Here is a 24988-nt window from a genome sequence, read left to right on the forward strand (position 1 = left end):
GGAATTGTCCTAAGTTTGAGCCCTTAGGCAATTCAAATCCGAATGAGAATAGAGTTTCTCCCTCCACTAGTTCTTGCAGATATTGTGGGTCAAATAGACACTTTTCAAGACAGTGTCCTCGCAATTCTTCCGGTTCTGGGCGTTCTGGTAATAGTAATCCCAGATGACTAGCCGCCGATCCTGGTGCCAAAACTTATAGTGTACCTTCATGTTTCGTCTGTTATCGCTGTCAATTAGTTGATGATTTACCCGACCCTGTAGTCGATTATAAGCTTCAGTCTGACCCTAGTGTCAATTTTCCAAAATCTTGTGGTATTTCTGCTATTCCTCCATGTAAATTACCTTACATTTGCCTAGAAGTGAACAATGAACCAGTTTGTGCTCTAGTTGATTCTGGAAGTAGCCTCACCTTGATGAGTGAAAATTTGTATAACTCTGTGAAATCTGTTTGTATGTTCCCTGCTTTAAAACCTCTGTCTTTAACCTGCCATACGGCTAATTCTAATTCCTTGAATTTGATTGGAACTCTGAATCTCAAAATTAGAATACGGAATTTCACATGGAAAATGCCCGTGGTAGTGGTGAAAGATTTATCTTGTCCTTTCATTATCGGTGCAAATTTTATTGCCAAAACTGGTATGGTTTTGGATCTTCAATATAATGAATTCCAGTTTAAGTTTTCCATGAGGATCTTTAAATTGTGTAACCGTTCTCCTATCCTTCCTTATCATGTCAGTGCTGTGTCTGAGGACACAAGTGAACCAAAAGCTTTCGACTTTAATCATTTGCCTGATGATCAGGCCAACCAGCTTAGGAATCTTTGTGATAAATTTCCTGATGTGTTCACTGACAAGTTAGGTGTGACCAATGTTTTGGAATATAAAATTGAAGTAACTGACAGTGTACCTGTTCGTTCTCCTCCGTACCGGTTGTCGCCTCCTAAGATGAAAGCCATTAAGGCTATCATCGACCAAATGCTTGCTGATGGTGTAATACGTCCTTCTAAATCTGCGTACTCTTCTCCCAAATTCCTAGTCCCTAAACCACAGGGTGGTTTTCGGCCTGTAATAGACTATCGAATGTTGAATAAGCGAGTTGTGCTTCAATCTGTTCCACTTCCTGACTTGCACTCTTGTTTCTCTTGGTTTGCTAATGCCAAAATTTTTACCACTTTTGATCTGAATCAGGCGTACTATCAGATACCTCTTGCTGAAGAATCCAAGCATCTCACAGCTTTTGCTACTGACTGGAACCTCTATGAATTTGAGCGCGTGCCGTTCGGACTGGCAACGGGAGCTGCTGTTTTGACCCGGCTGCTGGATAACGTGTTGTCAGACATTAAATTCAAATTCGTTTATAATTATCTTGATGATTTGGTAATTTTTAGCGAAACTTTTGAAGAACACCTTGCTCATATCAATGAAGTCCTTGAAAGACTCCGTAAAGCAGGACTAACCCTTAAGGCTAGCAAAGTGACTTTCGCACAGCCTCAGATGTCCTTCCTAGGCCATATCGTGTCCGAGAAAGGCGTTTCGGTTGACCAATCTCGTACTGCAGCTATCCAAAATTTTCCTACTCCTAAAGATGTCAAAGCTGTCGCTAGGTTCATTGGTATGGTCAATTTCTTCCATACATTTATCCCCAATTTCGCTGGAAGAGCAGCCCCATTAAATGCCTTGAGGAGAAAAGATGCTAAATTTGAGTGGGGTGATGCCCAACTTGAAGCTTTCTATGATCTGAAATCTGCTTTATGTAATGCTCCTGTGCTGGCGATGCCAAATTTTTCTAAACGTTTCATTCTCCAAACCGATGCCTCATCTACAGGTGTATCTGGTGTTCTCCTTCAGGAATTTGAAGATGGACGTCGTCCTATCTCTTATGCTTCCCGTAGTCTAAATCCTGCTGAACGCAACTATTCTATATATGAGTTGGAAGCCTTAGCTGTTGTTTTCTCCTTGGAGAAATTTAGAATGTATCTTGAACATCTACCTTTTGATCTTGAAACAGACAATCAGGCCTTGAGTTGGGTACTGGCCAAGCCAAGAAGAACTGGTCGTCTTGCGCGTTGGGCAGTACGCATCTCAGCTTTTCAATTTGAAGCTCGTCACATTCGTGGAACTCAAAATGTTATTGCTGACACTCTTAGTAGGATGTTCTACCCTGGCAGTTCTGATCCTCAATTAGAATCCGCTGATCCCTCTCCTGAACAAGTTTCGGCCTTTGTTAATGTGGTTTTGACCAATTCCCCTGTCCTTTTCAAAGATATTTCTAAACATCAGGAAGACGATCCTGAATTGAAGGGTATTATTGACAGGATTAAATCTGGTGAACATGTCAAACCGTATGTCCTCAAAAATGGTGTTCTGTGTTGTCCTGCTCGTGGGCGCAGAGACCCCAAAATAGTTGTACCTTCTAATTTAGCCCCTGCTCTTTTCAAATATTTCCATGAATCCCCTGTTGGCGGACACCTTGGTGTATTTAAAACCAGAGAGAAAATTCATAAGCATTTTATTTGGAAATCTACGGATGGTGAAATTCGCACTATGGTCAAATCTTGCAAAACCTGTAACATCAGTAAACCCGCTCCTAATACCCGCCTTGGTCTGTTGTCATCTGAGCAAGCTTCTCGCCCAATGGAGAGACTATTTATCGACTACATTGGACCATTTCCGCGTTCACGGACTGGCCATCGTTTCATATTCGTGTGTGTTGATGCGTTCTCGCGTTTTACATGGCTGTTCCCTACTCGCATGGCTAATGCTAGTACTACTATTTTTTGCTTAAAACAGATCTTTGCTTCATTTGGACCCTGTCAATTTTTGGTGAGTGATAATGCTAGAGCTTTTACATCTGTGCAATTCCGTAATTTCTGTTTTGACCTATCTATCTCTCATGTGACTACCACACCTTATTATCCCAGGCCTAATTATGCTGAAAGAGTTAATCGGAACCTAAGATCTGCTCTTATTGCATACCATTCTTCTGACCACTCAAAGTGGGATTCTTCACTTAATTGGCTATCATTTGCTTTCAATACTGCTGTTCATGAAAGTCACAAGCAAACTCCTGCTTCATTAATGCTAGCGTTCACCCCTAATTCTCCACTTTCTAATCTGTGATCCATTAACGATCTCCTGCCTGATGTCGCTAATCCAGAAACGATCCGTGCTGCTTGGCATCGTGCGCGTAAAAATTTGAAGGTTTATTACGCTAAAGTTCAACGTAACTATAATCACGGGCGAAGACCGCACTATCTGTCTGTGGGTGACCAGGTCTATGTAAAGACTCATCCCATTAGTAGTGCTGCGGACCATGTAATTAGCAAGTTATCCCCCAGATTTCGAGGTCCCTGCACAATTTTGAAATTTTTAACCCCTGTGTCATTGTTAGTCCGTGATCCTGAAAGAAAGAGGATCAGCCGTGTGCATTTATCTCATAAAAATTCCCTAGTTATGAGATAATACTTTAGAAACTGTTTTGTTTTGAGGTAGTGATAAGGAATTAGTTGTAAGCAAATTTTTAATTAATTAGTGCGCGCAATTTTTCGGGTTTTATAGTTTATTATTTAGTTAAGCCTCTTTAGTTGTAATGGAAAGGTCATTTATGATCATGTTAGATATAATTTAGTATGTATTGTGGGGTAGAATTAAGATCTTCGTAACTAGGGATTGTTGTCAAATTGTGAAATCAGGGTAAACTCCGGTAGAGTTTTTGAGTTTCTTTAAATTATTTCCGAAATTTCATCTTAACGTATCCTTAGTGCTTGCCTGAATGGGGGGGCTAAGATAGTCCCAAACCTGTGGGGGAACCTCCCAAATGAAGGTCGAGGAGACACCAGTTAGGTGCCTCCAAGCTTTTGTCCACCAAGGGTGGCTTTAGCTTTATATTCCCTGTCTGCTGCGGATAAATTTCTGTTGCAGTGGCCGAAGGGGGATACTATCCCCATTTCTGCTGTCGTGCCTAGTGAAGAGGTACGTTATGTCTTGGGCCCTGCCGTTCTGCACTGCATTCCAGTGACCTGATGTACAGATGACAATTACTGTTCCTGCCTGACAACTTGACGTCCCTAGTCCAAGAGGAAACCGTCTGCATGGTGGTGACCATCATCCCATGTCTTGTTTCTGAATAGTTACCAGACATACACTGGCGTGGCCATTAGTGGCACGTGATATCACCTATACTTGGACATGTCAATTTACAGCGCTGTAACCAGATATGCCAATGACGCCAGTCGTGCTAGGCTGTGCGCAGTCACCCAGTTTGAACTGTAATGTGGAGGCTGAAGACAGCGGCCGCATCGTCAGTCACATCAACAGCAAGAACTCGTGGTGCTATAGTGTAAATAAAATGAAAAACCAAGAACTCAATCCAGAAGATGTCTCTTAATTTGTGTTAAATTTTTTTTTCAGGGAACGTTTCATTTAAAAAAAAAAATAATTTCAGTGTGGTGTTTTATGAACATAAGAACAGTAAAAAGAAAATTTTTTAAAAGTCTCTTTAGTGTATATTTTATGTGGTTTCTGTTTCAACGAACATTGTTATATGTCCTTTGTTTTCAGTGACATTTTTCCTTTGTTTTTCAGCATTTTATTTTTAAGGAGTTTTGTTATTTTCTAAACTATGCAGAAACTGGACTGCTAAAATTGTGAATAAAATTTTTATTTTTGGAGCTGTGCTCCAAATTAAAGGGGGGGAGTATGTTGTGATTATTGGGATTTGATTATTTGGACTCGGAAGACGGCGATGAATTGTGTATGTAAAGTATTTATTCAATTGTTTGTTTTGGTTTCTCCTCAGTATGTGAATTTTGGAATTGTTTGATTTGTTTGAAGTTGATATGATTTTAAAATTATTTGATTGTCATGGTAATTCTGGTGCATCCTGTACCACACGCGCCATATCGGCGTGGGAGATTTCCGGTTTCGTAAAGTTGCATCAATTTCGTAATTTCTAGAGGCTTCCTAAATGTTCTTTGTCAGCACTATTTTTTTCTGCGCTCCTATTGGAGAAAATAAAAGGAAATGTGATTGGTAGGTGAAGGAAAACATCGTACGCTCATTGGCCGTGGTAAGATTTCATAATTTCCGGGGAGAAGCGTTGTCGCTGGAGCCTTGCTCTGCGAGGGCGTCTTTTCTGTTTGACCACTGAAGGGAACAGTCACCTTCCAAGGTACGGGTCTTCTTGGCCCCGCCATCCGCTAAGCACTGTTTATTTTTTTAACTTTTCAGGTATTCAGTTTCAAATGTAGTGTTTCATTTAATTTATCTTGCCGGAGCGTACCCATGTTTCCTTCTGCTTCCAAATGTTATCATTATGACTTAGCCGTTTCGGTAAGTCACCTCACTTGGTTAAGAGATAGTTCCCGTTTGTTGTTTTGTAAATTAAATGTTATACGCCCTTCGAAGTAATCTTTATAAGTAAATTTTTTTCTCGGGACTATCTCATTCATTCCGCTTCATCGTGGAATATTCATCTTTAGGTCGGGTACCCTTTCTCAGAAGTGTTTTTGAGGGGGCTACCCACTGAAGATGCTCTGCTCCATGATTATACGTAAATTTTTTTCTCCTTAGATGTATCTCTTCACTTTAGTATAACGTTACCTTCCTTTTATTTATTTCAAACTGTTTTGGGTTTTTAAAGGTAACGCCACGACAGTGGAACGTCATGTGTGATGTTCCGGTGTAAAAGAAATTTCATAACTAAATGCTACCCTCATGTAAACTGTAAATTGTAATGGTTGTTGAAATAATGCCGTCAAAATTTTAATGGTATATTGGCTATTGCTTTATATATGAAATTGAATCTAAATTGTTAAGTAAAGTTTAGGATTACATTGACTTCGCTTCTTCAGTATTACCAATACCTTCCACTGCCTGGATATGGTTCCCAGCTGATTCCCGGTTATCCTTTCTTAACAGTCATGTTGGTTAAACTGTTTGTTTATTTTTTTGTGATTTATGTACTTGCAAATTTAGTTTCGTATATGTTGACATGCCTAGTGTAGAGTACTTTTGGTGAATGCATTACGGTAGCAAACATTTTCTCTTCATTAAACCTATTAATTGTAACCTTACCCTTTGGAGAGGTTGCATATTTAGTGTGAAAGGGTTTTTAAGAATGTCATTATATTCAATTTACTTTAATTAAAGCACTTTTTCTTGTCAATAATCTACAATTTTTATCACATCTACTTCTATCTTAGTTTTATGGAAGAGAATTATTACAACTCTGTGTGCGCGTGCATGCGTTTCTCTCTCATACTTAATTCCTGATCAGAAGAAGGCTTGAAGGTCACGAGCATTTTATGCTTTGGCCACACTTAATCTAATACTTCTGTCCAATGGTCAAGTGTAATATATACTCTTAGAATCTATATATATATAAAGAGAGAGATTGAGAGAGAGCATTTGAAAGGAACACACAATAGAAACATCATGACAGGTTAGCATCAGAAAAGGAAAAATTAGAAAGAAGAGACAAAGAAATAAAAGATTATTTTTTATTCCAGATGAAGTGGGTTTGAGAATTGCAGAAATATCTGTTATGTCCATTTTTTAGGGGGAGAGGAAGAGGGAAGTGAAGATACATGACACATGGAAGAAAATGAAGGAGAGAAGTTATATGATAAAATGGGGGAAAAGTCAGAGATGGTTTGGAAATTAAACAGAAAGAAAGAATGCTGGAACAATTAACAAATAACAAGAAAGAGAGGCTGAAGAAAATTCAGGTTACTATAGATAGGACTGGTTATAAATAGCACAAAGCAATGGAATCTGGAATGGAACGTTGTGATGGACGAGGAACAGTGGAAAGATAGAGAGAGTACAAAATGGAATCGACCCGACTGTATCTGGATAAAGTGACTGATGATGATTATTATTATTATTATTATTATTATTATTGATTGCCAGTACTTTTCATATACAGCCATACATAAATATAGAAAATGAGTATATAAATTTTACCTATTATCACTTTTGGGGTCTAGTCGCTTGTTGTTCATGTTCCAAAGAATGCCAATTGGCTTCTCACCCTTTGCCTCACATTGCAATACTGTTGGCTCTCCACGGCGTGATGTTTGGTTGCGAAGTTTAATTTCAAAATGAGGAGGAGCTGAAAAAAAAAAGAAAAAAAAAATTGCTAATTAGTAATAAGAGATAAGAAAATATAACTGTTATGTATTCTGTTTTTGTATATTATACCAAACATATTAAATGATCACATAAGAGGTAGTTGGTGGGGGGGGTAAGGGAATGGAGGAGCGGAAAGGAACTGGCCACCCTACCGCACGTAAACTCCAGCTCAGGAACACCTCTGCAGAGGTTCAGACCTGCCTTCGGGCAGAATAACCCTTACCTTACATAAGAGGTAGGAGAGGTATGACTGGTATAATAAAGTCACTGTAATGGTGTTTGAAAGTGAGGAGGAGCAGTCTTTTCTCCTTCACTGATGAAGACTGTCAAGAAAATTTTGGACTAACAAGGGGGCATTCCCTACTCGTCACCACCGATTTTGCTCAAATTTATAGAACGTGCAGGGCTTGGCTAGAAAGGAAAGTACCTGAAGTGGGAACTCCAGATGGCCAAGCGTATAGAAGAGAAAAAAATAAATGTTGACGTGGCTCTCGCACCATATAAGCCACTTACGTTAAGACGCATGCCGAGCAGTAGCTGGCGTATCGGTAAGAGCTCGGACTAGTAATTCAGTGCTTGTGGGTCCGACTCCCTGTGTGGGGACTTTGTTTTCTTCTCAACTTTTATATTATTCATCCAATTAAGCAAAGAGGTGAATAATTCATTTTATTTATTTATACCCAAAAGGCATAGAAAAGGTAAAGAAATGGGATTTCATTGTCAGACTTTTCAACAAGGGATTGTAATTAAAGCGCGTAAGAAAAGACTTTTTGTACATGAAAATTCAAAACTTTATTCATTGACATTCGATGCTTTATATGTCTCCACATGGGGTGTCGAACCCATACCAACGAATTACTAGTCCCAGCTCTTACCGCTACGCCAACTACTGCTTGGCATGCGCCCTTACGTAAGTGGCTTATACGGTGTGAGAGCCGCGTCAACATTTTTATTTTTATTTTCTATACGCTTGGCCATCTGGAGTTCCCACTTCGGGTACTTTCCTTTCTAGCCAAGCCCTGCTTGTTCTATAAATCTGAGCGAAATCGGTGGTGATGAGTAGGGAATGCCCACCTTGTAAGCAGTGTTCTCAAATTATTTTTGGACTATACCATGTGGAAAAAAAATATACAAATTATGAAGAAAAAAAAAAAGGTATTAATAAATTTTAATTGACCTATATCAATCTTCATCAGGACAATTGACAAATAAAATAGCACTGGTTGTCAAGATATGTTCTCTGTGCTGCAGACTGTTGTTAATTTCCAAGTGAAGCAATTACTGAGAACCAAGCTGTGCTAAGGACATAACCTGCATCTCTGTTGAAATTACAATTATAATTTCATATTTCTATTGCTTCTCTAATAATCCTAGAACCACTGAGTTTCACTCAAGCCAGTACTTCAGTGTCTTTGAATATGACAACGTGGCCGGATGGCTTTTTTATTTCATGTCAGAAAATAAGATATTGTATACAAACAAAACAAAGTACATCTTATGTCACAAACATGTTTCACACAAATTCTGGCCAGAAATGGATAACAGCAATTCCCTCTTCAGTGGCTTGAGTCAAGTCTTGAAGTGTAAACGGACAGGGCAGGACTGATAAAGGTGTTGGGTAGTTTGTTGCTCCCCACAATCACAGAAGTCTGACTGATCTTTTGAATAACCCCATTTTTTAAGCTTATCCTTGGATTTACCTACTCCACTCCTCAAACGACTCAGTGCCTTCCAGGTTGTCCATTCCAAGTGATGACCAGGGGCTGGAGATTCAGAAGGCACCATCCAGTCAGAAAGATGCTCCATTTTTGCTCACCACATATCACAACGTGCTGTTCTTGTTGGTTTATCCAAAGTCCTGGAGACACTGAGGAAACTTTTCCTGGACTTCAGTCTTCTGGGTGGAGGTCAATGTCCAAATAACGGGTGGGTGTTTGTGAGATCCACCTTCGACCTCCCTTGCCTTGCAAACACTTCTCCATGTACAATTTAGCTATCAAAACGAGCTAAAGAGCCACCCATTGCTACACCATCCATCTGCTCATAATACTTGCAATCCCACAGGAAATAGCAGACATATATGCAGTGATAAAAAAGCCTTGTAGTATCCACAAGCATCAAGGAGTGTAACAAAAGCATTCAACTCAACCAACCAGATAAGTAGGAAGTAGCAGATAATGCCTTGCCACCCAGCCATGTCATGTTCGAAGATACCGAAGTATTGGCTCGAGTGAAACACAATGGTTCTAGGATTGTAAGAGAAACAATTGAAATATGAAAACATCTTTATAATTTCAATAGAGATGCAGGTTACGTATATAGCGCAGCTTTGTTTCCAGTAATTGCTTTGCTTGGATATCAACAATAGCAACAATACAGAGAGCACATCTTCATAACCAGTGTTATTTCGTTCATCAACTGCCCTGATTAAGATTGGCATAGGTCAATCGAAACATCTACACCATATTTCAAATTTTATATAATATACTCATAAGAGTATAATTTTAGACCATGAAAGCTTCACTTATAAGCAGTGTTCATTTAAAAATCTCATGTGTATGCAGTCAACGATATTATTTGGCATGTTACCAATTCTCATCAGTTTCTTCAATTTGTGTGTTATCTACTGTATAAACTTGTTTATATTTAATAATTATGTTATTGGTTTTACGTTCCACTAACTAAACTTTTATGGTTTTTGGAAATGCCAACGTGCTAGCATCTGAGCTACTCAGCTAGCGAGTTTATATCTGTAACCTTCATGGCTTGACCCCTAAACCTAGAATGTACTTGATGAAGATCGCTTACTTTGGCACCAAGTCACCTCTGCCCATGTTGAATTGTTTGAACAAGAGCTTTGCATACATGAAGAGATCAAATGACAAGCACACATGCTTTATCAAACCTAACCATGTTCTCTCCTACCCTTTAAGTAAAATTTATGTGGTTGTACATTTTATGCAAAACTCAGCTGTATGGTCCCCAAAGTCTGTAATTACAGTGACCCATTGAATTCCTTTTCTCCTTTTGTGTTTGTTCTGTGTTCCTAGTCTTTTACCACCTGTACTGTTCTTATCTTTTTTATCTTTCCTTTTCTTGCTTTTATCTAAACTTTCCACTTCAAGAGTGAAGATCTATCAAGATGGCCCTTCAATGATTGTTGAAGCCTGCCCCCCTGATGAAGCTGGGAAGTAGAAACAAACTTCTCGAGGCTGAGAAGAAATGGGTGTAGAATAATTAGGATTCATGGAGAAAGAGATCATCTAAGACAGCAGTGCATGAAGATGTTGAGACTGACCTTGTCCTTTTGTGTTTTTATATTTATCTTCGACTAATATTCTACAGTTCCTACTTCTGATCACCTGTTATTGTGTTTTTCCTATTATGTGTTTTATGTTTCTATAATATGACTAAAAAAGTCTGTACTGTGTACAGTGTGTGTGAAGTAGATGTTTAGACTGGAAATAACTGTATACTCAGACATGAGTAACAGCCGCTGCTGTCATATCATCTACAGTGTACTTTGGTCACATACCCTCACCTTAAACAGACTTCCTTTTGGTTTACAAGTGTGATTTTTGAAGCAAAATGAATTTGTTGTTATACCATGCATGGTAGTCGTTTGGGTTCATATCTTGTGAAAGAAGATAAAACTTCTGGTAAATTTGACAATTCATACTTCATTTCCTGTTCTAATAATGCCAAAAAGTTTAAAGTGAATTTTACCACTACTCTACAGTATGAAATGAACAGTTGTCAATGTGCCTCTTATAAAGAGTAGTAATTCATACTGCCCAAATGCTCTGAGCACTGGGAGCCAACTAATGAAAATGAGGGTATTTCTCCATTAATAGAGCAACAGAGAAATTTAATACATGCTAGCAACATCCTGCAAGCATCCAATCAGTTGCTGGCCATCACCTCCTTAATTAATTGTATTTTTTCAAATGATAACATTTCTGGAATAGATTTACATAGCTTCAATATGGTTTTCTGTTAATACTAAAACAAAGCATAGACTTAAAAGAACTAGAATTCTTACCTTGGACACTGATGAGTATAACAGCAGAGAGTCCAGAACCAATACCATTAACAGCCTCACATAAATAATAACCCTCATGTGTTTTCTGAATGTTGTTAATGGTCAAGGTACCTTCTTCAACTTTAATATTTGGATTATTTGGTTTCAGATCTTTATAATCTCCAGGAGTCTCACCTATAGCATACAAGGAGACAAATTATCACAGTTCTATCTTGAAAATAAGAACAAAGAACATACATATAAAAGATCTTAATAGTTAGTTTCCTTATTTAGCATTGCGTATAAGGTATTTTAGTGTGTTTGTCCAACAAACATAGTTTACAGCAGTTATGGAGGGTCTATATTAAGTATGTTGGACCAATTCATGCTTCTTAAAAAATCAGGTAAAATTTAGAGGATTAACTGCAGAATACATATTTACTACATGCACCTTTAGAGAAAAAGCCACTAGTTTTAACACTTCCCTTTTAACCTTATGAAAGGAACAACAGCCAATTGTTGCCTTCCAAATACCAATGTTATAACTGAATAAGACTCTTTCTCTGTCAATATGAAAGATTAAAAAAACAAAATCTTTTATAAACCTCTTTTCTGCAAGGAACACCAAGTAAGTTTAAAGGGCTTTTTAATGTAGTTTATTAACATAAGTTTGCAGTCTCAATGAGATTTTCCAGTGTATACACCAACGAGATTCAATACGTGTCATTAGAACTTAAAATGAATGTACGGATAAAAATTGGTTGCACAGATGTCAAGCATCGGTTCTTCTAGTTAATATACACAACACCCTCCTCTTTACTTCTAGTAACACACCTCTTGCATGACATAAGTTAGATTCACATTATACAGAGAGAGAGAGCACTTGAATCAAGAACCACTGTGTCTAATGTTTTTCTGATCAATGGTCAAATTTAGTGCAAAATTAAATTAATAATGAAGAGGTTAACCTTGAAACACCTCATATTCTATATAAAGGGTCGTCCTTTCCTTATGAATATAAGCCTATGATTGCATCAAGTTCTAGAAATTCTTTAGGTGAGAAACTTACCAGCAGCTCTTTTCCATGTCACTTGTGGTTTAGGGAAACCATCAGCTTTGCATTCAACTTTGGCATCACTGCCTTGTGCAAAAGCCTTGTCAGTAGGTTCTAATATCCATCTTGGAGGTACTGAAGGCAGAAAATCAATCCGGTCAGTCACCAAACCCATAGTTCCAATTATTTTCACTAATCTAATGTCTCTAGGCCAAATATGATTTATTTTAATGAGCCAGTTTGTTTAAAAAGAAAACAAGCAGTGGAACTAATGTTGAATTTAAGATATAATTTGAGAAAATTATTTCACACTTTTCAAAAGGAACAGCTATAAACTAGACACTGCTTGTAAGATTAAAGATAAAATTCTATAAACTGTATGTAATTTGTGATTTAACATAAGTTATGATAAAATGAAATATCATGCTAGTGAAACAAAGGATATCTTGACTCAGCACCGTTCTTTGAGAAAAATCTTGGCATCAGAAAAATCTGAAAGAATCATTACATTTGGCACTTGTTGCAAAGGATTCTTATAATACACTATACCATGTGGTACATGACTGTAAAATCCCTTCTCAGCCATTCAGATCCTAGAGGAAAAAAAAAGCCTCTTCCCAGTGATGAACAGCAAAGAGCTATTCAACATTCAAGAATATCAAAAGACTAAAGCAACATTAAGGCTATCGGGTAATTTACACATGACTATCATTTTTGTCCAATTACTGATATATGAAAAACAAATGTGGCACAAGAGTCCTCTAGAACTAACATCCATAGACTGACCAATACAGTCAAATCGATTCAATACTCTCATGCCACAGAAAAATCCTTGAACAGAGTAGTGAGCTGAATTCAGGACCATTTGAATTACAGTTAGCTTTGTTTTAAATTAGGCCAGTGCAGTGATCAACTAATCAGATCATTTCATAGTCATTTAAACTGAACAGTAAATTGCAAAGCTTATCTAAAATGGACCAAAGGACCAAAGGAGTTTCACAAGTACAAAAGCAAAGATCACACATTTAATACAGTTATTTGAAACTGTTTATGATGTAAGCCAGAGGCCATGGCACAGGTAAGATCACAAGCTAGAGGTAACATTTTGAACTTTATTTAGCTTTTATAGCTATCTCATTACAGCACCATCTTAGTTGCCTTAATTCACACTGTACCAGCACAAAGTGATACTAAATCAATACATTTGGTCAGATGACTACAATTATTAAATAATGCTGCTTTTCATCAGGGAAAAAAAAAAAAAGCTATACTTCACCTTTCCAAAATGACTGTGGTAATGTTTTTAAGGGGCCTAATTTCAAAGTTGCAAGCCCCATTCCAAAATCCTACCCTCAGATTTAGCACATTTGTATCTGTAGTATACTATTCCCGCTAAAAAGATTCAGGGCAGTGAATTAATTTCTGCAGCTACCAACACACATCCAAAACAATTTGAAGGATATTTTGAGATTATCAAGTCTATATTTTAAATTATGATCTTCACAACAGGTCACTTCATACTGTATAATAGTCCTGAGATCTAGTGATCTACTGCAAAAGAGAATGACTACACATTCTCAGCTTCTTGAATTTAGAGACACCACATACAAATGCTATCTGAAAATTTTCCACAGTAATGAACTTTCATTTCAAAAACACAATATTATTTATATTATATCTCAATGGCTGAATAATACTTTAAATATAACTGTACATCATATATTATTAAGAATAGCACTGTCAATAAAAAAAAGTAAGATAATACAACACACGTGTGTGACTTCATCATACCATCATATTCAAGCTGAGTCATTATATCCTATGTTAAACTTGTTTTACAAAACATTTTTTAATGGAAATGTTAACTTTATTTTACTCTGGCTCAAAATAAAATTTTGAATTGCTTGTACGGTACTGTTTACTATACTCAACATGCATAACACAACAGAGGAATCCAGTGAACATTGTGGAATAGCTCGTAAGTAATTATTTAGCAGCAGAATATTGCCCACAAAATGACTGATAGTGGAAAAGTGAAAATCAGAGTAAGAAATAACAATATACAATAGCATAAGAATGAAGACCTTGGGCTATTTTCTGAAAAATTGTTTTATCATTTAGTTGTGGGTATATAAAGCCTCTGGATTGTTCTGTGGAGACCATGTAACAAAATATCTAGTAAAATCGTTCAAAATGAATCAACACTGCCATCTAGTATCTAATATGACACTGTCTATAGATACCTCATAAGAGCAAAACAAAAATTTTAAAAGAACAAAATTATTATTTTTTGTACTAATCAATATGATTATCAAAAAATTGGCACATTTTGTTTCCATCTTCAACCATTAGGGGAGTTTTTCTGCTCTGCTTTAAAATCAGGGTTTCGTTAAACAAGAGGTCGTCCTTCTTATGCAATGATGTTCTGCTAATTCTGATCTAGTTAAACAATTTTGTGGACACTTTAGTATCCACTCTGTTCATCTGGTATTCTTCTGCAATGTGAGACAAACATTCACTGCCAAAGAATGTTTCATGAACATGGAATGTTTGAGATAATTTAACACAAATATTTTAGAGATCTTAAGTATGTAATATTATAGTTGATTTGCTTTTACACTACACTACAATGAATTCAACTTTGGCAATGAATTAAAAAAATGAATACTATAAAACACTTCGTGACACAAAATCATGCATAAAGGGAAATTAAAAATAGAATTAAAGAAAAGAATAAAAAGAAGCCAATTTAGAAGTCTGAAATAAAGAGAAAGAAAAATCATGCAAAATTATGGACATATTGGAAACAAACACACCAAAAACCACAAAATCTCAATATTTTTTCAAGCACACTGTATACTTATGAAGATCATCAACAAGTCAATTGACAATATACACGTAATGTAAACATTATATGACAATATCAAATTCATATAATTATTAAAAATAGTAACTTTAAAGGCAACAATTGGAGTTCAGCTGCTTTACAAATTAAAACTGTCATGATTGCTTGTATATCATTATTGAGAGTTGGTGGTTTATCTACAACCAAACTGAAGACAATCAGAACTCAAAGGGTTAGTTCTGAGGGAAGGATGGGATAACAACCCTAAACCTAAAGCAACTCTCTCAGCCTGGGCACTTAATTTTAAGGTCTGGGAATTGGGATCAGATAGGAAAGTGCCTCAGGATATCCTCAGACAGAACACTTCTCATCTTCTGATGAAATTCAAATGGGGTATCAGTAGTGAAGATGACATACAACACACGGATGAAACAGCCTAATCACCAGGACATCAACTCTAACAAGAGCATTACTCGTCTTAGAATTAATACAGTTTAATCACCCACATCTTAAAGACTGTATGCAAGTGTAGGTTTAAACATTGCTTCCCAACAGTCAACTTGTAATAAAAGAAACATAAAATGATATTATATGAAGGGTATTTATTTTAAACCTCAGTAACATATTGCATCAAATGCATGCAAAAAATACTCCTTAAAACATTCAGGTAGAAAAATGTCCATATATTCTGCAAGGATCCAAATTGATGCAAAATATTTTCCTCAATATTAATTTATACTGCTCAGTCCATCCCCAAAGCTTAGGGAAACAATGTTGGTATTGAAGATAATATAAAGTCATATAAATAGATCAATGGTAAAATACCCACTGAAAGTTGAAAAGTCTAAATATTACGTTGATTAGAAGTTTAAGTCTTTACCCTTGACGAATAGTTCAGCACTTCGGTTAGTCTGACCACCAGGATTGGTGGCAGAACACGTATAATTACCAACGTGTTTAAATGACACACTCTGAATTATGAGAAGGCTTGTCTGTCGCCCAACAAGCACCGTGGAGATGCCCATCGAGGTTGATATAGGATTTTCTCCAAGGTACCAAGTAAAAGTCATGGGGAGGTCACCCTTTGTGGCGATACAAGTTAACTGCACATAATCCCCTTCACTGCTGTACTCGGATGAAAATGAGAGGGTTTGCAGAACGGGGGGCTCTGTACAGACAAATAACAGATGGGAATTTATATACTAGTCTGAAGCACCGATAATAAAGCTAAAGTTATTTTGCGATAACAAAACTACATCAGAAATACAAATATTAGCTAAGAAGTAAGAAGTTGAAGATTACGTTCTGATGAAATACATCTGATAGGATTAATCAGTACATGAAAAAAAAAAATCCAGAAATTGACAACAAATGTTAATAAAATGCATATTTGCTAAACCTCAAGGAAGTTAATTGACATATAATCCTATAATTAGACGAAGCTAGTTTCTTTCACAAAAATCAATATTGCTCATTTATATATGTATTTACGGAGCTCCGACATCATTATAAACTACTTTCGACTAGGATCATCTGGTGAAAAAAATAAACATTTAGAGAAAGTGGGTACGGTACTGTTATAAGACAGAACCCTGTTTGAAAACTATGTCCAACATACCCTTGACCCTAAGTAAGGAAGAATGGCTGGCCGAGCCAGCAGCGTTTGAGGCTAAGCATGTGTAGTTTCCAGCATCACTCAATGAAAGTCGAGAGAGAGAAAGCATTAATGTCATATCGTCTAATTTAAGGACCTTTCTATTGCTGCCCGAAAGAGGCTGGTCATCTTTTAACCAACTGATATCCAGTGGTTTATCACCAGCCAGAACAGTACATAATATTTTAGTAGAAGTTCCACCATTCATACCATTTGAATCAAAGTCAAATGGCTGCATCTCAGGTTTAACTGGAAACATTGAAAGACATAGATCCTAATTAACTGAGGAATAATTCAAACTACTATAGACCGTAGACATTTGAAGGCATTCAGTAAGGCATTTCATTCAAAAAAATGCTTAAAATCTACAATTTAAAAAGTACTAAAGTATAGCAAGTTTAATGCTGAGGATTTATGTAAAACTGATTTCCTTGTCTGAAATACAAGCATAGGAGGATACTTCATATCTGACCAAATGCAGTAGCAGATGTAAGAATTTTTCCTTTAAATTGATGACTGTTGAAAGGTGATGCAGAACTTTCTTATTTCAACCACAATGAATGTGGAAATGAAGCAACAGCATTCATAATAGAAGAGTACAGTATGTAACAGCCAAGATTTTAAAAAAGCAAGATGATAGCGAGAATAGGTTCTATTTACTGGGTTTCATTTTATAGATGATACAAGACATGCTTCTCCATGTTTTTCATATCAGCATACCATGAATATCAAGGTGGGTAGAGAAGTTAACAGTGCCAGCAGGGTTCTTGACGGTGCAAGTGTAGTTTCCGCGATGGCCCGAGCTTGCAGGGTCTATCAGCAAGAGACTGGCTTTTTGACCAATCTTATTGGTTGAAATACCCATCTGGGTTGATAGGTGTGTCCCTTGGAAGCTCCACTTGATATCAAGAGGGGCATCACCCTCAGATACCAGGCAGGTTACTTGGGTCGCTTGTCCAGCAAAGATCGGGGTATCAAAATGGAAAGGAACAATCCGGGGTAAGACTGTAACCGAAATTAAAACACAAGATGGGCCCAAAGTTTTCTTCAGGGAAGGTAACTAGGTGTTCCAATCAACTGAAAGATATGACTAGAATATGCGAGAATATATAAAGCATTACTTTTAAAGCAATTGCTAGAGACTAATTCTGACTGCATACAAGCACGCATGAATAGAGTTCATGCACCTATGGCAACAAGTGACTACCTTACACTTCATCAAAATTCAAAAAGATTCACTGCTACAATCTCAGTAACCACCAACGTCTGAAAATGGAAAAGAACTCATGAAGACTTATCTGTCAATATTTACTGGAGAATGTCAGTCTTTCCATGGCACTCCAACAGTTAATGCACATAAATACCGTGTTTGCTCTCCTCTCAACTTCTGACCACTGAAAGCTGCTCATTTCCTATGCACGTAATTAATTAATTTCCTCCAGGAGTAAAAAAAAAAAAGACATCATACAACAGATAAGGATGAACATGGGATGAAAATTCTTATGGATATCTCATCATCAAAGCTATGGCATTCAGTACGTTTACATCTAGAGCAGTCTAACTGTTTGAGTCAATTATAACATCAACTACATTAACATGTAGGTTACATGATTTGCACCAAAATGAAAAATAACATTTGCCGCACATTCTCCTTTCAAAAGAAGTAGTTAGTGCTAAATCAAATGGTGTGAGGCAATGCTACATACATGGACACATTCTGATGACATTACATTCAGGGACTGGAAGGTTTCAGACATCATCCACTCATGCTTTCTACTTCAGTTGTCGAGTGAGATATTAACCTTAGACAAAACTACAGACACACGCATGAAGATATAGATGTGTATCCTCATCGGTTTCTCTCTGAGAGTGCAAAGTTGTTAAAAGAAGTGAGAATATCCCGTACCATGTATATCTAGATGTGTAGTGTAGTTTACTATCCCGGCAGGATTCTTGACTGTGCAAGTGTAATTTCCACGATGCCCTGAACTGGCAGGATCAATCAGCAATATACTGGCCTTGCGCCCAGCCTTCATAGTTGAGATGCCCATCTGAGTTGAAAGATGAGTTCCTTGGAAACTCCACTTGATATCAAGAGGAGCATCGCCATCAGACACAAGGCATGTTACCTGGGCTGCCTGCCCGGCAAAGATCGGGGTATCAAAATGGAAGGGGACAATCCGGGGCAAAACTGGAAGAAGTTGGCATAATTTATAGTGACAGATTTTCAACGAATACTCAGGACCTATTAAAATTGGATAAACAGTACTTCAAATTTACAAAGATGTTAAAATGAGACAGAAATACTAAGACAGAGTCCATCAAATAAATAAACCAAATGCTTGTTCTTTCTTTATAACTTATATAATAAAACAAAACAGGAGAGCAGAGGGGAAGGAAGAGAGAGAGAATTTTTCATCAGAAGAGAGAGAACAAAACAATTACTGCTGAGAGATTTTAAATTCTGCTAAAATGATGACCTTCCGTAAAGTTAGAATACATCAGATGATGCAAAGCATTAATTGTACCGCATATCATTCAAGCAATGATAAACAGGAATACTATTAGATCACTTCATTACCTGCCCAATGAAACGTATGCAAATGTTCTGACTGATAAACTTGCTAATGTCACATATAAACAAATTTAAAGGCTAGAGAAGTAGACAGAGGACAATCAGAAATGAAACATTCTCCAATTAAAAATATAATTTCTTTCGTGTTGTATATATATGAATAACATAACTGTATTTCTAAAATAGGTGCAATGATTAGATAACATTGGAGGAGGACATTTCAGTAAAACACTCTTCAAAGAAATGCGTTTTAACAGGGATCATGTATTAGGTGGAAGACAACCAATAGTAAAAGTAGTATAAGATATACAAGGTATTGTTGAGAAGTTTCAGGACTGGTGATGCCTCTCTGCTAAAATAATCTCTTAATCCTTGTGTTTCCTGCATTTTACTTTCCTCAACTCCATCCTCCAAAAGATGTGGTTGTAGTGATTGAATAACAATTTTTTATTATTAATGTTAACGATGGGATGCTGAATGAATCAGTGAGTTGTTTCTAATTAAGAATGGTGTTTTCAACAAGCTTTTCTAATATTTACAATTTAGAAGACAAGGAAAGTGCTTTCCATTTAACACTCATTTTCATTACAAAGCACTTCAATAGACCAAGAACAACATGAAACTGACAAGTAAAATTTTCCAGAACTAAGAAATGTGAGTGTGAGAGAGAAAGGGCAACAAACAGCGGTCACAGAATTATTCTGTACAAAGAGTGCAGATAACAGGACCAATACTTAGCAAAACCGGCATTTCAAAAGTGGATAATTTTAGAGATTAATGACCCTAGCAAAAAGAAGTAATGAAAATATTGCACGAATGAAACGTAACAGGTGGGATTTGAGCACCATATGCGTGGTAAATTTTAAAGGTTTTTTTACATGACATGTGCAGAGACTTGAGAAAAAGCATATTATATGTGATCAGTGTGTTATGTAGGTGCGTATTTTTTATGTTTCACTGTATTATTAAAGTACAACTACTTGCAGACACCATAGTAGTATAAAGATTTATAAATCCATCCTTCCAAATACTTATGATTGACCATTAACTATTAGATTATCTGTGAAACCTGATGCTCTGGCAGAATTCTTTACCATACATGTGCAATTTTCAGTGTGTCAAGCTTTCTCAGATTCAGTTGTGAGGACACTAACTCGAAGCTCAAACTTGACAGTTGAAATGCCTTCAAAAGAAGACAGGTTGTGTCCTTTGAAGGACCATGTTATAATGATGGGTAGATCACCGTTTTTTGATACTGTGCACTGAACTGATGCTCGTTGGTTGGTGTGGCTCAATATCAAATGAGAAGGGAACAATTTTTGGAAGAGCTACAAAGATTAAAGGGAAACAAAATGACATTGTGGGTACACTACTGACTGATGAGCAATTTCTCTAATATAACTTTCATTACCCGCATAAATAGTAATCATAAGATCAGAAGCTTATTTTGGGTAAGGAAACGAACATGTGTATTTTACTATAAGTTTATAAATACGTCAAAAGAAACAGAACGTGGATACAAAAATGATAAGATGAAGTGAGACAAGTATAATAACAAAATAATGCTTAGTTCAGTACCATGCAGTATACCTTACTATACTTACACACTGGTTAACATCCACTGGTCAAACAAAGAGAAAGTGGAATATATGAGATAAAGTATATGTATTTGCATGAATTTATATCAGGGATTCACATATAAAGGTAATCTGCACATAAATGTATTCTTTCCAATAACTTAAAAGAAAAAGAAAAAAGAAATTTGACAACTTGAATCGTCATTATTTCTGTATCGTAGCTCAAACAAGATTAAAAGTCAATTTTATTCATATTTATAACAGATGACTTTATAGAGATCAATACTGCAGAATCTAATATAATAAACTGCAAATTCAGTGATATAATTTTGAATGCAATGCAAATACAAGTTATGTATGGTTAGGTTTAAAACTGCACATTTTTCTATAAATGTATTTATTTTATTACGGTATCAAAAGCAGGATTTTTATGATTCAATACTGCTATTGGCAGTTTAAATGTATACAGGATGGCCTCGAATATGGATAATATTCACTATCCGTATATGACTTTCAATCTTGATTGTAAGATTTGAAATCAATATCCTGCACTTACAGTAGATATGCAAAGTTACTGCTGCTGGGATGAAATATGTCACCCTAGGCATACAGGCTACATACTGCAGTTGTTGAAAGATCATAATGTAAAAATGTAAAGAGAAAGTGGGTGAAATTCGGGACAATAATGGAGCAATATTTCTGCAACTGATTTTTTTACTCAGGAGTCATCAGTTAAGATCCCAGTGCCTCTGGAGTGAAATTAAACCTTGAAAATTAAAAATAATAAGAGACATAGCAACAAAAAAGCCACAGAGGATTAAATCTATTCCAAATCCAAAAACAAGGGTTCATTCAGAAGTGAGAAAATTTGAAGAAAAGAAGGATCAGATACAGAGTGTAAAAAAGGAAATGTCTCATTTTAATGAATAGCCACTTAACAGTCCTATAGATTTGATCCAAGCAAAAGACTCAAGTCATTTAATGTAAGATGAGAAAAGGAACAGATCAATGCACAAAATCACTTCCAAAAATGTTGTGACTATCAATCAATTAGATGGACTGTCACCAAATCTAAAGGACAAAACCAAAATTTAATATAGGAAAAACAAAGTGATTCTCAAAGATTAAAATGGTTCAAAAATCTCCTGAAAAATCTGATGTACCTAAGTTCTATTTAAATATGTTTGTCTGTTAGGTCATCAGTCCAGAGGCTGGTTGGATCCTCAAATAGCACCAACAAAGGTTATGTAGTTACAGGGAAACAACAACAACCGATGGCGGTGCCAAAATGAGGCATACTAGGCAAGATAAGGAGTGAGGTAGTTCGCCATTACTTTCCTTATTGGCCCAGAAAGGGCTATTGCAGCACGACTGACCCTACGAGCAACAACTTTCATCACAATCGAATGTCATTACTAGGCACCACCCATACCCCAGCTGCTTCTATATTGTTACAGCCCCAGCTGCTTCCATATTGTTACAGCCAAGGATGAGACTGGGACTTCAGTAGAAGCTACATTTTGCTTTGGCCTCTGCCAAGAGACAGATGCCAAAATACTCCATCCATCAAGAAATAAAATTTAAAAAATAATTCAATTGTGAAAAGGAAGTATTGATTTCCTGAGAAAAATTTAATTTTTTGAAAAAAAGTGATATTTTTTGATTCAGTTATTGAGAAATTCTTTCCAGGCACAAAACCTGACCAACTGTAAGGTTGTACGAACCCATGGAAAGAATTAAGTGAAAAATTACAAAAGGACATATCATGGATGAAATATTAACCTTTTAAGAGCATATTTTCTAACCTCAATGCCTTTGCCTCTTCTTCAGTAATCTCTAAAGATTTGGCAAGTTTCTTAAATATCATTATTACATTGATTTTAAAAAAAACTATACCTTACTTTTCTTTAGTATACTCTCTATAGATTTAGAGCTCATTTTACACTGTATATTAATTAAGAACGAAATAACTGACGAGACAATCTGGATGGGAAACTCGTCTGATAAAAATCGTGCTTAAAAATGTCAGAACGTGAAAAATATTGCCGTAATTTGACTGCAATCTATTCTCCCGTGACTTGTTTCAATATCCCTTTTTTTCTTTTCTTTTTTTAAGGTTTTAGAACATAATACCCTGTGTATTAGTAGAGTTATGGATGGAGGTCTGGAATTAGAAATGAGTTGATGGAGGTCTGGAATTAGAAATGAGTTAACATCCTAGCTTTCTTCTCAAATGGGAGTAACAAACTCTAGGAATATGATCATACTCAATATGGCTCCAAACATCTATACTTTAGATCCTCAAATGGTATCTACTATTGAGTCTCCTAATATTCAATCATCATCTTTGTTAAATCATCTGATAGTCAAGAACTCTCTAGCCATCTATTCCAAATACCTGCATGATTAGAAACTGTTTGATAATCTGCATTTTCACAGGATCTATGCTAATGTGTATAACTGTAATTATTTGGTCCTAAGGAGCTGATAGGGTTTCTTTGAAATCTGTTTTTATCATGAAATTTGTTTGGAGTGAGAGTCATGGCAAGGGGAGATAGAAAATCTACACTTAGAGTCATTGTCATCATCATCATCATCATCATCATCATCATCATCAATGTCGCACTCCAGTTGCCCGGGTGTGGTTAACAAGCTTCCTCCACTCATTTCTGTCCTTCCACTTTTTCTTCTCCATTACTTCTGCCACATCCAATCCAGCTTCTCTAATGTCCTTCCAAATCTGATCCATCCACCTTCTTCTCGGTCTTCCAACTGATCTCTTTCCCTTAACTTCTCTTTCCAATTCCCTTCTTGCTACCCGTTCCTTTCTCATTCTTTCTATATACCTGAACCATCTCAGTCTTGCTTTCTGTATGTTCTGTACTAATAGTTCTATATTTAGCTCTTCTCTGATTTTAATATTTTGAATTCTATCTCTTCTTGTCTTTTTAACCGAAGTTCTTAAAAATTTAATTTCCACTGCTTGAATCTTGGAGTAACTTAGAGTAACTAGCATAAACACCAAGATTTAATGCTCTTCCACATGCCAATGATGAAGTGTGCTAGAAGGTGCAACGCAAGGTGTGTTCAATGTAGTACACAAAATAAAACAGTGAACATAAAAACAAACTCAATAATAAGAAAGTTTCTCAATAGAACAGTTTCAAAATTTGAAGAACTGCTTGATCACTACTGGAGGCATGTCAAGAGGAAATAAATTTTGCATCATACGTAACTATTTATAGAAATGGAGGCATCTTCATGAAAATTATTCCTTTAGTAGACGAAGTACCACAATTATTTCCTTACTAGCAACAAAAAAAAAAACACCAACAAACCAATAAGCTGCATTTCCTAACTTAGTTCAGATTATCATCATCATCATCATCATCATCATCATCATCATCATCATTTCCCATTATCCAGTTGTAGCCGGGTAGGGGCAAATATGGTTCCTCTCCACTTTCTTTGTCTTTCCACCACTCCTCCTCCAACACTGTGTCCCAGTTCCAGATTCTTTCTCTAATACTGCATTGGATTGCGTCCTTCCATCTCAATCGTGGTCGTCCACAGCATCTCCTTCCTTGCATTTGCATTTCCATCACTTTTTTTTTTTTTTTTACATTCTTTCATCACTCATTGGCTTTATGTGCCCAATCCATCTTAGTCAGCTCTTCTCTATTCTATCATTCATTTTTCCCACCCCAATTTCTTCCTGAAATTTCTCATTCCTTATTTTGTCTCTTCTACTCTTCTGTATCATACTCCTCAAGAACTTCATTTCGGCTGCCTGTATTCGACTCGCATCCTTCTTTGTCATTGTCTAAGTTTCTGCTCCGTAAGTTGTTATGGGTACGTAATACATCTTGTACATAATTTCCTTTGCTTCCATTGGCACATCATTGTCCCACAACATGTTTCTTGCACTATGATAGAAACAGCTTCCAGCTTGAATCCTCTTAATTTTAGCATCCAGTCTTGCACTCTCCATTAATTCACTCCCCACAACTTCCAGGGGCTTTCCCTTCTTTCTTCCCTCTAGTCATAACAAGAATTATACTCTTTCCTACACTTACTTTCAATCCACATACTTCGATCTTTCCAATCACCACATCCAACTGTTCTTGAA

At 36.5% G+C, this 24988-nt stretch overlaps 1 protein-coding gene across 1 annotated transcript in view; it reads right to left on the reverse strand.

Moving 5' to 3' along the window:
* The window catches only part of Dscam1 (Down syndrome cell adhesion molecule 1), a 915831-nt gene that overhangs the window by 139654 nt on the left and 751189 nt on the right, over nt 1-24988 (reverse strand). Inside the window, exons 14-16 of the mRNA XM_068229242.1 lie at nt 12224-12343; nt 11176-11349; nt 6966-7113 (exon numbers count right to left, since the gene is read on the reverse strand). Of these exons, the coding sequence (XP_068085343.1) occupies nt 6966-7113; nt 11176-11349; nt 12224-12343 (442 nt within the window). The remainder of the gene's footprint in view (nt 1-6965; nt 7114-11175; nt 11350-12223; nt 12344-24988) is intronic.

The sequence above is a fragment of the Anabrus simplex genome, chromosome 9 (assembly GCF_040414725.1).
Source record: "Anabrus simplex isolate iqAnaSimp1 chromosome 9, ASM4041472v1, whole genome shotgun sequence".
Classification (NCBI taxonomy): Eukaryota; Metazoa; Arthropoda; class Insecta; order Orthoptera; family Tettigoniidae; genus Anabrus; species Anabrus simplex.